The sequence below is a fragment of the Aythya ferina genome, assembly GCF_964211825.1.
Source record: "Aythya ferina genome assembly, chromosome: 8".
Lineage (NCBI taxonomy): Eukaryota > Metazoa > Chordata > Aves > Anseriformes > Anatidae > Aythya > Aythya ferina.
This window is the reverse complement of record NC_140304.1, coordinates 11,674,881-11,690,836: the sequence shown is the minus strand read 5'-3', so window position 1 is coordinate 11,690,836 and position 15,956 is coordinate 11,674,881. Positions and strand designations below refer to the sequence as shown.

The 15,956-nt window shown below is 58.6% G+C and overlaps 1 protein-coding gene across 1 annotated transcript in view; it reads right to left on the bottom strand.

Annotated features, from left to right (window-relative positions):
- Positions 1 to 15,712, bottom strand: part of LMX1A (LIM homeobox transcription factor 1 alpha) — a 28,484-nt gene extending 12,772 nt beyond the window's left edge. Inside the window, exons 1-3 of the mRNA XM_084528684.1 lie at positions 15,558 to 15,712; positions 15,264 to 15,374; positions 14,574 to 14,760 (exon numbers count right to left, since the gene is read on the bottom strand). Of these exons, the coding sequence (XP_084384810.1) occupies positions 14,574 to 14,760; positions 15,264 to 15,339 (263 nt within the window). The 5' untranslated portion in view covers positions 15,340 to 15,374; positions 15,558 to 15,712. The remainder of the gene's footprint in view (positions 1 to 14,573; positions 14,761 to 15,263; positions 15,375 to 15,557) is intronic.
- Between the last annotated feature and the right edge of the window lie 244 nt (positions 15,713 to 15,956).

The window sequence follows — 15,956 nt, the reverse complement described above, 5'->3', positions numbered from 1 at the left end:
GAGCCCCCTGAAGGTCAGCACCAGCGGCATGCCCACCACAGATGGTGCTCAGCTCCCCGTGGGTCCCGCCGGCCCTCCGCCACAGCTGGGCGAACAATTCGCAGCGCATAAATTCACCCAGCGGATTTCAGCCCACGTGCTGTTTGCTGGGAGAGGCAGCGCCGAGGCTGTATTTCATCCCTTTGGGTTTCTTGGCGAGCAGTCAAGCTCCTGACCCTTGATTTACTCGCAATCGGTCAAGAGCCACATGGCAGCTCCCCGGGCCACCTCCCACGTCACGCAGCGGCCTCGGGGCGGCCACCGCTTCTTGGTGGCACCTCCGAGAGGTGGCCGGGGGCTCGGTGGTCAGAAGTGGAGGCTGGCCAGGATGGAGACCACCTCTCCCACGCGCAAGCACTGTGCTGGCCCCTGATGCTTCTCCATTTGTCTCTTTGCTCACCTATTTATAGCAGGACACGTGGGGAGATGCATGAGCAGCAGGAGGGCAGAGTGCGTGGTGGCGAATGCTGCTCCTGAACCTCCCCGTGCGCACGTCCTGCCTTTGGGGTCAACCTGCTCTTGGGGTGAGACCTGCTCTTGGGGTCATCCAGACCGCCCCTTGGTGACACCAGCATTACAGACCATCACCAGCTTGGCCCTGGGGGTGCCAAGAACCACACACAGCTGCGTCTCGGTGAGGTTTTACTCGAGGAGTAAAGATGGGAGAAGAGCGCAGAGGAAAAGAGCGATGTGAGGGATCGGGGTTAGCATCAGCCCTATCTGACATCTTCATTGGCGATTGCAATTAGGGACTTCATTTGCATGTTAATAACATTAGCAGGAGACGATAAACTGGAGAGGATGGGGGAGCAAAATGAGCTGAAGGGGACTCTGGAGAGATCAAAAAACAACGAAGGATGAGCGACACCGGGTGCGCTCGCCGGGAGGGGTGGGCTGAGCATCCCAGCCCGGCTAAATCCTGACTCGAGACGCTCACACCAGCCTTGTCACTGTGTCCCCTGCTGTGACACCAGTGTCCCAGTGCCCCAGCCCTGCCCTGGGCCAGTTGGAGATCTGACAGCACCACCAAATCAAGGGAAGCTCTGTTTGTCCCACTGGTGTTATAATACAAATTCGGGAGGCGCGTGGCCATGCAGCAGCCCAGCACCAGGACGGGGCAGGAGTTTTATCACCCAAACGGGGATTAAAGTGGTTCCTGATGCACGAGGAGCCGGAGGCAGGAAGGGAGGAGGGAGATGCTCTGCAGTGATTTGTGGGCTGTTCCCGGGCCGTCCTCGCTGCCAGCTCTTGGGCAATGGGATGACTTTTGTTGCAAACTGGAAGAACGGGAGACATATGCGAAGGAGGGAACTCGCATTCCTCTCTCGTAAGAAATCCCTTCTCACTTTCCCCCAAATCGCTCGTACACCCGGAGCTCGGCCTCTCCGGGCTGCCTTGGACACCGGCCCCCCTCCCACGCCCAGATGACCTACTCGTCCAGAAATGGCCGGGGCGTGAGGCTCTCCTCCTCCCTGCCCACGGCCAGGGGGACCCTTCATCCTCCTCCTCCACCAAGCAGAGACATGGAAAATGCCAGATAAAAACAGCACTGGAGCTGATAGGACCCCGAGACCCCAAAACTCGCCCTTGGCTTCTCCAGGGCTGCGGGTGGTGAGGATGAGGCCCTTCACATTCATGGGGATGGGATTTCACCTGGCCAGGATATTTGTCCCCCCATCTCCTAGCCACAGTGCAGCATGGCACGGGCTGGTTGGGGGCCCCCAAAATTTGCCAGCAGGAAGCCTGAGCCTGCCTGAGGGATGCACCAGGAGGAAAACCACCTGAGCACAAACAGAGCCTGGATCGAAGCAACACAGAGCCTGTGATCAGGGGGACTGCAGCAATCACCCCCTGCAGGAGCCTCCCTGTTGCCACTGAAGCCTAATGATGTCCCCTGCGACCTGCTGAACACCTGAGCTGACACCTCCTGGGGCAGGCAAGGCAAAGACTTGCACCCCACAGCATGGAAAGGCTCCTCCGAGCCACTTTGCAAGGGGCAGAAAGCAGGGAGCTCAGCCCTGCCACCTGGCACAAAGCAGCCTCTCCATCCCGTGACCGTCACGAGACACCTCCCACCTCCACCTCCACACCGACAGGAGGATCTGGAGAGCTTCTCACTGGCAAAAGGGTGAGGCTGAGACCTCGGGTGAAGACCTCTGCAGGAAATCTGGTGGTGCTGGGTGAAGCCAGACCCCGCAATCCGGCTGCAGGATGCTCTCCACAGCAATCTCAGCTCCGCAGCGAGATCTCCACCTGATTTTTGCAGGGCAGCCCTTCCCGCCTGCCCCACGGACAAACCTCCAGCCGCATCCTCCCAGGGCATCCAAATACCAGCCGCTAGATTTGATCTTTCAAGCACCAGCGCCTCGCCCCAGGCAGGCAGCAAGACGATTATTAGGGCTGGAGGCAGCCCGACTTCTCCCCCTGTAAGCGCTGCCCCATTAAAGGCTGTGCAATTCCCACCGCGGCACCTCTCATTGCATAGATATTGGATTCGGGAAATACTTTCTGCCGCAGGTGAAACATTTTTTTTTTTCCTTTTTTCTTTTTTTTTTTCTTCCCCGTGCCTGCCCTTTCAGATGAGAGAGGCTGAACGTTGTTTGCCGAGCTCGCTGGCTCTCGGAGGCAGGCAGCATCTCCAAACGCCGGTGGAGAACGTGGTGCGCGATGCTAAAAGCAAATTTGCCGTCCAAAGCCATGGCTCTGCAATGCTCCTAGCGTTAGCTACAGCTTCTTCCCCGTCCCTCCGGGCTGGGGGGAGCCCCAGCAAACAGCAGCAAAGCAGCAAGTGGATGAGAGGTGATGGGAGGCAGCAAACAGCCCCACGCGCCCACACCTCCCCGCGAAATAGCTTGGCTGCCCCGTCTGTGGGCTGGGGAGGTGGTGAGAAGGTGCTGAGGCCTCCTGGAGACCCGCAGGGCTTTAGGAGGAGTGCAGAGAAGGAGCTGCAGTGCTGGGAGTGAGGTAGGATGCCACCTGCCTTGCCATCACTGCCAAAAGTCCTCCTGAAGCTGCTCCTCGAGCTGGGCGAGCTTGGCGCAAACACCCACAGGGGGACCACAAGGTCCCCAGATGCCACCATGACTGGGGACATGAAGGCAGCACCAAGCCCTGTTCCTGCTGCTCCTTCCTGTGTGGAACCAGCCCCAGAAGCCACCCCGATAATCTCGTTTTCCAGGCTGCAAAATCCCTCCTGGGTTGCTGGGGCCTCACCGCGCCGCGCTTCTAATGGGCTCGGGGTCCTCAGTGGGGAATCGCGCCCGGTTTCTGCAAACTATTATCTAGCCTAATTCCCCCCATCCCATCACTTAAGGATTTACAACACGGCCTCCCTTGAAAAGGTTTCTGGTAAATTCTTTGACAGCCCTTCTGGTCCTCACATCATCCTCAGGGTCAGCGGTGCATTAATGGCCCAGCATTTATGCGCCGGGTAACTCACTCCCTGGCAAGCCACTTCATTTGTGCTTTTTAAATTCAGGAAGCGATTAATAGTTGCCACAAAAGCAACGTGCTTCTCCTGGACCAGTGCCATCAAGTCCTGACTCTCCTTGGGGAATTCGGATGCTGCTGTGGTCCTCCAGAACGGGCCAGATTTTGGCTGAGGATGCAGGGCAGGAGCCAGGTGGGTTATGGACCTGGTTTCTTCTTGGGGTTCTTCGCCTTTATTGCTTATGAATCAGGCTGTGAAAACTCTCCTCTGTTTGCTCGAGCTCAGCAGACATCTTCCACGAGAGTGGGATCTGCAAGGTTAAATCCTGATGCTGGGAGGTGCTGGGGAATCTCCAGGCACCTGCTAACCCAGGGGGCTGGCACTCTGGCTTCCCCAGCCACTTAAAGAGCGGAGTTCAGAAAACAGCACGAATAACACCAAAAATTCAGGCTGTGAAACCTGAGCATCCTCCAGCTTCTCCTAGACCAGGGACCAGGCATCCTGCAGAAAGCTGGAAAACCCCATCCCCAGACACCAGCATCACCTGCTCACCCCAAAAACTCCATCCCTGGAGCCCAGCATCACCTGCTCACCCCAAAAAAAACATCCCCAGAGCCCAGCATCCTCCACTCACACCATGCAGCTGCAGTACAGGAGGCAGAAGCATCTTCCCAGCGTTTCTTCCTCCTTCCTGACCACGCAGCCATCTCCCTGGATGGAAAACCCTCTAAAGCCACCCTCCAGCTGCCGAGCTGCCCAGCTTTTAGGACACGAGCTCCCTTTCCACGCCGGCCCCATTGCAGCCAGCAGCAGCAATGATTTCCAGGCGTACCCTCCGCTCGAGACTCCCAGCAGCTGCAGCCCGACCCGTTCACATCCTCTCCCTAATCCTTCCCTCCCCGGCCCTCTCCAGCCCCTGGCTTCTATTATTTTCTGGCAGGAGCGAGCACCGCGTTAGCCCCCGTGCGCAGCCCGAGCATCTCTCAGCACATCTCCGACCTGGCTCCGAGTTACAGACGAAACGTTTGTGTAACAAGAGAACCGGCGAGGGCCAATCGCCCATTAATATTTTAAACCCCCGCTAATTCTTATTTAACGAGCCGTCCAAAGGGCCCCTCGTAATTGCTCTGTACAGCCTGGACCGGTTATTTATTGATAGGGAGCGCCTCTTCCCGGGGGGTGGCCGTGCCCTCCTGGTGCAGGCCAAGCAGCAGCAGCGAGACAAGGACCAGCAAACCCCACTCAGCTCCCCTGGATTTAGGGAGAAGTCCTGAAGCCCTCAGCATGAGGTGTTTTGAAGCACTGAGCCGGAATATTATCTGTGGAGATGCTCCCAATGCAGCTGCATCGGGTGCACGTGTCCTAGTTTTGGGATAGAGGTCTCCAGATTTGGGACCAGCACGTTGCTGGTACATGGGGGCACAAAAGAGCCCTGGTTTCTGAATCCTTGATCCCAAAACGAGGTGGGGAAGCACCCCCAGGCCTGAGCTCCCTCTGACCTTGAAGCTGACACATCATATGATACGTCCCAAAAAACGACGGGCTCCGCTCGGAGCTGACACGCGGCGGGGACGAATTTAACACCCGGCAGCGCTCCCGATCCCACGGGAGGAATTCCTGGCGGGGGTTCAGCGCTCGCCCACCCCCGCGAGCAGCCAAGCACCACCACGTCGGGGCACTGGGACCTCGTCCCCCCTTCCTGCTGGGACACACGCTGCCACCGACAGCCGGCAGCACGTGCAGGGATCGGTCCCACCGCGCGCGGTGGGTGGAAGGAAAAGGTGCTGATCCCAAATGCCACCACTGGTTTGAGGAAGGTGTTTGAATACTCCTGCAGTTAATGAGCTGCATCGAAGAGCTCCGAAGAGCTCCCTGGGAAGAGCAGGGTGCTGGTGGGCATCAGAAGAGCAAGCACCTGGAATTGGGGTGTCCAAAATGGGCAGCTGTGTCCATTTGGGACTTCCCAAGCTGTAAGAAACACTCGGTGCTGGCCATTTTTGGAGGGGAGCAGAGCAGCCAAGCAGAGCCTGGGGAGGGCAGGGGGCAGGCGGGGTGGGAGAGCATCCCCCAGCAGCAAGCCAGACCCTGCTACTCCCTCTTCCTCCTCCTCTTCCTCCTCCCCTTCCCTTCTGGCCGGCCCCAGCCCCGGTTTTTGGAGCGCGAGGACTCAGCGCTGCCCGTGCTGCTGCGGGGCCCCAAGCCAGCCCTGGCAATAAGCTCGGGATGAAAACATCAGCTCCGAAACACAGCAACGGGGAAAACAGACGGACAGACACGTGTGCATGGCCGGGGGCTCCTGCACTCAGCAGAGCTCCTGCACTCTTTTTTGGGGTAATTTGGGGCACCTGGGGGATGCTGCGCTTGTTTGGGGCAGGCTCCTGATAAGCAGGATGGGCAGGGTTTGCTTCCAGCCCCAGGATGTTCTGCTCCTGGTGTTTTATTTCCAGCCCTGCTCCATCCACGCCGTCGGTGATGCTCGTGGGAGCAAAGGAGCATGGCCGTGACCATAGGTGCCCCCGGCGCTAAGAAAAGAGCAGGTCGGGAACGCCAGCGTGGAGGCGACGGGGCCGGGGCCAGGCCAGGCGCGAGAAGCCAGAAAACGTCGTCAGCTATTTTTATCTGCAGGGCCCAACACTTAATACTCTCCTATCTCCCACAAAATGTCACTCGAGCGCCGGCCGAAAGTTTACACCGCTCGCAGACAAGGGCTGAAACCCGAGCACGTAATCCCTGCTCCAGTCAGAAGTTTTAGTGGGATTCGCAGTGTCTGGATGGGGGAAGATGAGGATAAAAAAATAATAATAAAAAAAAATCTTTTCCCCTGAGAAATTAGAGCAGGGGCAAGGAGAGATGGGACAGGTGGGTCCCCCCTGCCCACCCAGGACTGTGTCCCTCCGTGGCCTGCCCCATCTGTGGGATGCCAGCATCACCCCCTACACACCAGGCACATCCAATTACTCCAAATGCCGCCCCCTCCCTCCCACCAGAGGCTCCCCTTGCTTAATAAAGACACGGCAGGGCCAGGCTGCTTTTAAGGGTCCATCCTGCTCCCCTTACGCCACACCAAACCCATGTGCGTGCAGCAAGGGAGGCAGGGGAAGCAGCTCGGCGCACGCAGATAATGGATGCTGACGGGGGAAAGCGGCTTCGCTGGGCCCAGAAACCACCTCCTGCAGAAAGGAGCAGGGTAAAAACCCCTGGGAATCCACCGCCGAGGCGAAAACCCACATTCCTGGGATGGTCGAGAAATGACCACATCTATCTCCCTCCATCTCCGGTTTCTGAAGCATCGCCGTCCAAGAAACTTCGGTGGATTGGACGCAGTTAAACGAATGCACGCAAAAAAAAAAAAAAAAAAAAAAAAAAAAAAAAAGCACAAAACCAAACCCTTAGAGCTGCAAATCGAGCGATCTCCCCAAACATCTCGCATATTTTCAAGGATGTTGAAGAAACGCACGTTTCCACACACGCGCACACACTTTTGTGGACACATTAAAAAAAAATAAAAAATAAAAAGTGCCCCAAGGGATAAAGCCATTTAGAACGACTTAGGAAACGCAAAGCACAAAAATCCTGTAATTATTGCTCTGCCAAGGGCTTGTCAGTTTGAAAATCCCCGCTCTTGAACCACTAATCCACGTGGAAAAGGAAAAACCACGCAGCTCTCAGCGGGATGTGCCGGAGGCTGACTTCGGCTGCGCTTTTCCAGTGTGAAGGCAACCGGAGGGGAAGGCGTGGGCTCGGTTCTCATTTCGTTAGCACCTTTCACCCACAACGAGCCCAAATCAAATCCCTTTTCCCCATGGATGGAGCTGGAGGCAAAGCGAGGGGTCGCTCCCCCCAAGCCCAGGCTGGGACCGATGCTCTGCGGGCACCGGGATGGGGAAGGAAGGAGCGGGGTCGGTGTCTGGAGGCAGGAGTGCCTGAGAGAGGCGAAAATAAATCAGCTTGGGCGGGGGGATGTTGAGTGTAAAAGCCAAAGATTCAGGGAGTTCCTGGGATTTTTGTTCCGCAGTTGGAAGTAATATGAAAAGGCATTGCTGGCAGAGGAGTCGTGCTTTCTCCGGAGGAAGGGGCTGGGCCATCCTGGCAGAGCAGCCAGGCTCGTGGTGTGATGTGCTGGGGGCACATCGAGTCCCCGTGCCCAGGTGAGGGTGGGGGACACCCGTCTTTTTGTGGCCATCACAAAACGGTCCCACGAAGCTAACTGCAGCCCCATCTGCTCCCCAGCATCACAGCATCACGCTTCCACCATCCTCGCTCCAGCCCTGCTTAACCCAAATTTTCCCATCTCGGACCTCCCCTCCCATTTCTTTCTCCGAACCCATCCCCGCAGCCCAACCTCCCCCCAGCGTGGGTTTTTATTTCCTGAAGGCGAGGCGTGCAGGAAGCCTCTCCTCCCTTCTGGTTAACATCCTGGTTAACCTTCCTCGGGGCAGAGCTGAAGCGAGCTCGGACTCGGGAGCTCAGGCTCCAAGACTTTAAGCCTCATTAAACTTTTAAGCCTGTCCGTCGAGGGCCAGCCCGTTGTAATTACGGATGCAGAAGGAAGGAGCAACGTCCACCCGAGCAGGCATCAAGAAGAGTCAAACAACGCTTAATAGCTTTCCTAACATCGCTGTTTAAAGGATGTTGCTCGATACCACTCCGGCGCCCTGCCCGGCAGCGGAGATGCTGAGCCATACATAATTCAGTACTGCACTTCATGGCCAACCCAGCTGGCCACGAGCAAAACCAGAGGCGCACGAGCCTGAGCATTCCCACCCCAACGGAGGCCACGGGTGCCCCAGCCACAAGGACAGACGGGTTCATGGTTGCATTTCAGGGGAAAAAGGGGCTCAACACCAAAATCAATGGGCAAGAGTTTTGGGGTTGCGTCTTGACAAACATCCAGGTCATCCAGCCCAACACCTCCATCAACATCCCTGAGTCTGGTCATCCAAAGGGGTCAAAGCCATCGCTGTGGACAGGGCTGCAAACGCAGTCCCTTTTCCATGTGTTTTTCCCCCATTCTGTTTGGGCACGTCACTGCAGAGGTTACTGGTGGTTTGCATACCCAAGGCACTGCTCTGCAGGAGCTCACACTGAACAGAGCCCCTGTGTGCGAGCAGAAACGCTGGCAATCAGAGCATCCCCGTGCTTTCTGGGTGGTGGGGTTAGGGGGGAAGAAATAACAACCTCGCTTCTTTCTAATAAAAACCCGCCGCGTCTCAGAGCTGCCTTCGGGTCCCTCACCCTGCTTCTCTCCCCGCTCCAAATTCTTCACACCAGCCACTTCCCCGAGCTTTCAATAACACAGACAAAGCTCCAGCCTCCCTCTTGCTGCTCGGCTGCCTTGGGCAATACTCCACAGCGAGAAATCAGCACAGAGTGGGGTGTCTCCAGACCGGGGCAGGGACCAGGAGCCCTCACAGTGCACAGAGTCCAGGTTTATCCAAGGATCTCCGCAGCACCAGCCCGAGGAGAGGCTGCAGGCCCCAAGGAGATGAGTGACAACCCAATAAAGGTCTCCTCCGCGAGGCAGCATTGCCTCTCGGCGTGCTTTTCGAGCTCCCTTGCGGGGCAGGCTCCAGCAGCCTTGCCCGGAGGGGTTTTTTGGGGCCGGGAGGTGGCGGCGGTCGTTCCCCAGGAGCACCGGGGAGGGATTTTGCACGGTGGCGGCGGAGGCGGAGGCCGGGAGGAGGACAATGGGCAGAGGAGCGATGGTCGCGTGAAAAGGGATTTGTTCCGCTGTCAAGGACAGAAAGATCTCCCCAGGAGCTGCTCTCGGCAAAAAGGAGCCCACGAAGGAAGGAGAGGGGAAGGGATAGCAGGAGACGGTGCAGGATCAGCGCCGGGCCGCAATGGGCTTGCAGAGCACCACGGCCAGCCAAGGACGCCTCCACCAGCCTGCTCTGCCCTGCCCTAAACTTCAGCATCAGGCTGTGGTTGGGCTGTCCCCACGGTCCCCTCGCCTCAACCCTGCCCACAGAGCCCAGGAGAAGCCATCGCCCCTGCAGCACAACCCTTCTGGTCAAAGGTGGAAATCACAAAGGCAAACACGACAAAAAAATAGGGAAATCCGGAGAGGGGCTGAGAATTAATGCCCAAGCAAGGCTCCCAGGCAAGATGCTCAAAGCACTTGTGATGGTGATTGAGCCCTTGTTGGGTATATTTGTATTTCCAGCTCTGTTTGATGGGCAAAAAAGCTGAGGGTCGGCGTTTTCCTACGTACTACCATGGCCCTTCATAGCTGAGCCCAGCCTGGATGGAGCCCAGCAGCAGAAGCATGCCTGGAGGGGTAGGAAAGGCTGAGCCTCCGCTGAGAAGAGGCAGGTGCAGGCACACGGCGTGATCAGGACACTGACGGCTCGCATCGAACGTGACACGACTTCACCCCGCTATGGAGAGATGCACGCACCCCTCCTGAAAAATCTGGCCTTTTGGGGAGGAAAAAGATATTTTCAAGTTCACAGCCTATGAAAGGTGGGGCAGCTAAAAGACCACTGGCAAACGAGAGAAATCAGAATTTTGTTCGAAAGAACCAAGCAAAAAAAAATAAAAATAATAATAATATTTACGAAATTCCAGGAGAAGATGCCTGGGAAGCCCTGGTTTCGCTCTGTCCAGGCAGGACCTGGCAGTTTGCTTCCAGGTTAGAAACACCAATAAATAAAGCTGGGCTTGCAGCGTGGGTATAGACCTTCACGTGCGTCTGTGCGACGCTTGTGATTTCAGGGAGCTCTCCTAAAATCAGTTGTGGATACACAGAAAATCAGATTTCTCATGAAAACACATTCACAAAAAATATATACGGATCTGGGGTCAGCCGCAGTGTTCCTCCCTGCGGAAATACAAGCATTCTCTGCCTGCTGTAAGGCAGTTGGTCACGCCTGTTACGGAGGTGCTGTTCTCTTAAGCCGCAGGCAGAGCCCTCCGTCCCCGTGCTGGTGCCTGCACCCCGTGGCTGTGTCTGCGAGGGCACGAGCCCGAGACAAAGCAGAGCTCATCGAGCACCTCCAGGAGAAAAATCCTCATGCTCATCTCCCCTTTCCACCTCCTCTTCCTCAGGCATCCTCTGGACTGGGGGTGTCTCGAACACCTCCCTCGGTATTCAGCACAAGTGGGGAAATGCTGAATCCAGAGCCAAAAATCATGAAAATAGGAAAAAATTCCACCAGTTCTGGCCACCCCAGGGAGGTGCCAAGGCTGTGAGCTGCCGGGCTCGGCCATGAGAAGCCTCGGCTCCATCGCACACAAGGCTGCCGCTCCCTCCCAGGCCGTTAGGTGAAATGTTAATTGTAAGGCACGAATCTAATTACAGGCATCAAAGCCGTTCTCCTCGTGGGGACGGGGCTGAATTCAGAGAGGTGATTGCTACAGGAGAAAAGGCCGGAGGGGATGGCGAGCAGGGAGGAAGGATGGGAAGGGTCAGAAGAGTGCAGAGGGGAAGGGAGAGGCTGGCCAGGGGGAAACCCACGTCTGCAATGTCATCTCCAGAGCCCTCTTCTCTGCCACCAGAGGCATGAAATTCCCATTTCACCCAGCCAAGAGAGGGCAAAAGGCTGTTCACAGCCAGCAGGGTCCCTGGAGGGTCGAGGTCCAGGCAGCAGGACCAGCCTGCCTTAAGCATTCAACACCGGCACCCTCGTGCGCACCCAGCTGCGGCATCCCAGCCCCACGGCCCCTTCCCAGACAAAAATACCAGGTGTGATTTCCCAAACCCATCTTTAAAGGCTTATTCACAGGCGTTTCCCTTCGTGCACGTGGAAGAAGCTCGCTTTGCACCCGTGCAACAACTCGGGTGGATTCCAGACCTTCACCTCCCAAACTTCAAGACGGCAACGCAGGAGCTGGCAACGGCGCACGGAGCTGTCAAGCGGCTCTCCGACAGCCCCGGTGTCACACAACTGCCTCCCCCAGCATCACACAACTGCCTCCCCGGCCCGGGGAGCCCCGGCACGGCGACGGCAGCGACGTGGGGCTGCTGTGGGCGCCCGCATGCCAGCCTGCTCCGAGGCGTGCTGGCCATCTGCTCCCGCCCGCCGCGGCTGGGGACGTGCCAAGCAGGCACGCCGGCGCCGCGCTCCCCAGCTGCGCCCCCCGTCACGGCCACGCCGCTGCTCGCAGCCCCCCGGGGGGTTTTCCAGAGCCCACCCTCGCCTCCGGCATCGCCCCATGGTGCTGGGTCCTCCCCACGGCTTTGCTGGGCCATTGTAAATCCGACGGACGGGGAATGGGTTTGGGAAGCCCCTCTCCTCCCAGCTCTACAGCCTCTCTTCCCTGCTCATGGCCAGGCTCCACGCTGTCCCCCCCAAAACCTCCCTCCCACCTCCTGGGTCACTCTGACACCCTGGGGTCAGCCAAAGCGAAGCCTGGACCTCGTCACCCATCCAGGTTTGGACAAGGGCCGGGGTTTGGGATGTTCCGTAACAAACGTCCTCTGCCCCAAATCCGCACTGTCCCGGGGGTGCAGGTCGAGGAGCCCCCCCAAAATGGCTCTGCCCAGCCTGGGGGGCATTGGGGACACTGGCCACCAGCCCCCACCTTCCCCCACGGCCACCCCAGCTCCTCGGGAAATGCCCCAAGGCGCTGCTGAGCCCTGGCCCAGCATCTCCGCTCTTTAATCCATCCCTCCGCAGGTCCCCGACCTCTTCACGAAAGATAAAGAAATGCAAAACATCTGTTTTAATAAATGATTCATCAATTTCTACGGCCCAGCAAGTCAGCCGCTTGCTTAAAGCCGCCCCGTAACACTTTCCACGGGTGTATTTATAACCAAAGGCACAACCCGGCCGCCTCGTGCTCTGTCATTAACCCTCGGCAGCCTCGTTACCACCAGAGCTCAGGCAGGGAGCGAGGACACACGACAGAGAACACCGCACCAATTTCTCCTTGGTAAAAAACCCCCCAGCAGCCGCCATCCGGAAGAGCAATCCCTTCTTTTAATTAAAAATAAAACAAACCACTACGCGTCACTCGGAAGGATCCTCGGCACTGGTTTCACATGAATTTCCAGCCCGCGGGACACTCGGCGCACAGAGCATCGATCGCTGCCACGACGCACCAGCAGCAATTCCCAGGGGTTTTCCAAAACCTTGTCCTCTCCATCAGCACCAGAGCATGGGCATGGTGCTATGGGACTTGGGAGAGCCCAGCCAGGAGAGAAGGGGCAATTTGGACAAAAAAAATATATTTTTTTTCCTTTTTTAAAATTATTATTAATTACAGTCATGGTAAATCTCAATAAAGCCAGAAGGGAACAGTGCTCCACATGGGCTTTGCTCCACGTCCTTGATGTCCCCAACCCCAGGGAAGGTGGTGATGATACCATCGTGGTCACCTCACCTTCAGGGCTGAAATCCTCACCCCCCGGGGAAGGCTCTGCCGCAGAGCCCAGGCAGAAGTTACCAAACCCGGGAACACCCAGACCAAGCCGTGCGCCGCCCGAGCTCGCAAATATTCATGACTTCTTTTTTTCCTTTTTGCAATCATTCTCATCTGTCCCGATGGCACCGGGTGCTCTGTCAGGCAAGGCGCACAGCGAGAAAGCATTTATTTTGTGGCCGAGAGACACGGGAGGAATATTTTGTGTTGGAGCTCCCAGCGTTCGGACACGCAGGCAGCAAAACCCGTGCGTGCCGTGAGCGGGAAAGGCATTTTTGCAGCAATATTTTCCCCTTTTCCCCCTAATGGGAACAGCTCCGCGTGCTCCAAACAGAGGTACTGGTAAAGCAGAAAACGCACATTAAATTGTATTGGAAAGCTATGAGAACTGGTAGCTGAATTTCTACGGACTGACAAGCTGCGCACCCAAACTTGGCAAATTTTTGCCGAAAAAAAATTAAAAAAGCCGTACTGTGCCGTGGATCTCCCCCTTCCACTCCAGCAGCAGCTAATTCTTCCGCTCTTTTGTAAACATTCGAAAACAAGGTCGCACGCACAAATTCTGCTTTCAATTTTCCTTGTATCCATAGTGATTAAACTCAGCCCCACAATACGGGACTTAAAGGGAACTCGAAGAAGGCGCCGAGCAGGGCTGGCCCCGGTGCTCTCGCCGGCACGCCAAGGGCCGGAGGCAAGGATGCAGCCGACGGGGGCTCCCTCCACCAAAAGCCCCCCTGGGAGTAAAACCCCAGTGCTGAAATCACCGTGCCATCACCATCCTGAAGGATCCAGCCCCAGTCTTCACCCTCCCCAAGAAACAGCCAGCCTGGAGGCACCGCGAATGCTACGGATCCAGCAAGGGGACGCGGGGGGACGTGGAGGACACCGCGGCCTCTCCCGGCTGCGCACGGGCCCAGGCGTGAGTTTTGCAGGGAAAGGAGCCCCCAGCCCCACGGCGTGGACGTGGGGGGCTCTGAGGGGGCCCCCAGCAGCTCCCCACGGGGAGCAGGGAATAGCTCAGCCAGCAAGAGCAGCACTCAAAAAAAAAAAAAAAAAAAAAAATCAGCTGCAGGAGCAGGAAGGCTCAGCAGCCTTCTCCCCATCCCCACTGGGGAGGTTTTTCTTTAAAATAAAGATTTTTAAATTCACTTTTTTTTTTTTTTCCTTAAATTCCGATCATCTCCCTCCCGCAGGCACAAATCAGCTCCGCGCTTTCTGAAGGGCACCTCCACCCCATTCCCTGCTCCCCCGCAGCCCCGCACACAGGGAGAGCCCCAGCCCCAGCCCCAGCGGGGCCCCCCCCGCGCCGTGCCTCAGTTTCCCCACACGGGTGTGGGAGCGATCGCATCGCCCTGCTGGGGGGGATTAGGGAAATCGCTGCATGTGGGACGGGGCTCGGGCAGGACACGGCGCTCCCCCGGCAGATGCTCGGTAGGAAAATAAAGCCGGGGGACGTTGGGAAATGATTTTTCCCTTTGCCTGCTAATTCCTGGTCTCCCGACAAAAGGCTCCTAAATTCCCAAAGGCAACGAAACACCTCAAAAAAATGGGAAAACCGAGGAGGGGGGGGCCGCGAAGGAGAAGCAAAACTGGAGATGCCGACACCGCGGGGACGGAGGGAGCGGGGCTGGGAGCAGCCAAGGGGGTCCCCGAGCGCCCCGCGCTTTCGGCGGTGGGGAGGACCAAAAATTTGGGGTGTCGGGGCTGGGGGTGGGGGGGAGGGGGGGGAAGCACTCACTTCTCGTAGTCCAGCTTGCAGTAGAGCTTCTTGTCGCGGTAGAAGCAGGTGGTGTGCAGGGGCTCCTTGCACGACGTGCACTGCACGCACTGCTCGTGCCACAGGCTGTCGTTGAGGCGCAGCAGGAACCGGTCCGAAATGACCCGCTGGCACCCCTCGCACACCGAGCGGGGGGGCACGGCCCTGCCTGCGGGGAAGGAGCCGGGGGGGGCAGCGTTGGTCCGGGGGGGGGAAGGCTGGGGAAAGCCCCTGCCGCCACCACCCCCGGGGATGGGCATCAGGGGAAGGCAGGGCAGGGGGGTCGGGGGGGTCCCTATGGGTGAGGGGGGGTACCGGGAGCTGCTCCCGGTCCCGGGGGACCCCCGTGCTCGGGGGGAACCGTGGGGGGGACCCGCGGGCCCCGATTTCGTTCCTCTCGGGATGGATGCGGCTGGCGGAGGTGGCGGTGCCGGGGAGCGGCGTGAAAACGAAGGGAGAAGAAATGAGGGGAATTCACCGCCGGGAGAGGCGGGGGGGAAGCCTCGGGGTCGGGAGGGGGCTCGGGGGGGCCGCGGGGAAAGGCTTTGGGGCGAGCGCGGAACGAAGCGGGGGCTGCTCCCCTAGCGGACCCCCCCCTTCCCCATCATCATCATCATCATCACCATCCCGGCGGGGCCAAGAAGCGGGGGGGGGGGGGGTTCCCCGACTTACCCAGCAGCGAGGGGAAGGGGGCGTTGGGCTCCAGGGCGCTCTGCAAAGTCTCCTCCATCTTCAGCCCGTCCAGCATTTTGGGGAGCCGGGCCGGCCGGGGGGGGGGCCCGCCTGCCGACACAGCCCCGCCACGCAGCGCTCAGCCCCCGGCAGCGGCTCCCCGGGGCACCCCGAGCCCCGTTATCCCCGGTCCCCCCCACACCTCGTACAGGCCGCCGCCCCCGGGAGGATGCGGGGCAGCCGTCGGGGGGCTGCTGCTTTTGGGGGGGGGGGGAAAAGGGCTCGGCCTCTTACCTGCGGCGACCCGGGCGGAGCCTTCCTCCCCCGGGGAGCCCGAGGAAGAGGAGCCTCGGGGGGAACCCCCCGATCCTCAACCGGCGGCTCTAAAAGGGGGGGCCCTGCCGCCTGCTGCCCCCTTCCTCCTCCTCCTTTTCCTTCCTCCTCCTCCTCCAGGGGTGCCGGGGGAGCCGCTGCGCCCTTGGCCGGCTCCGGAGCGGAGCGCAGCGACCTGCGGGGAAGCGCCCGTCCGACTGCTGCCAAGACACATTTCCTGGAGCTGATACCTCCCTGCCCGACCCCCACCCCCTGCCCTCCCCTCTCCACCCCACTCGAAATAAGTTTCCTCCCCGCTCTCCTGCCTTGCGCGCACCGGCCCCGCCACGCCTCGAGGGGCGACCCCAAAAGAAGAAGAAG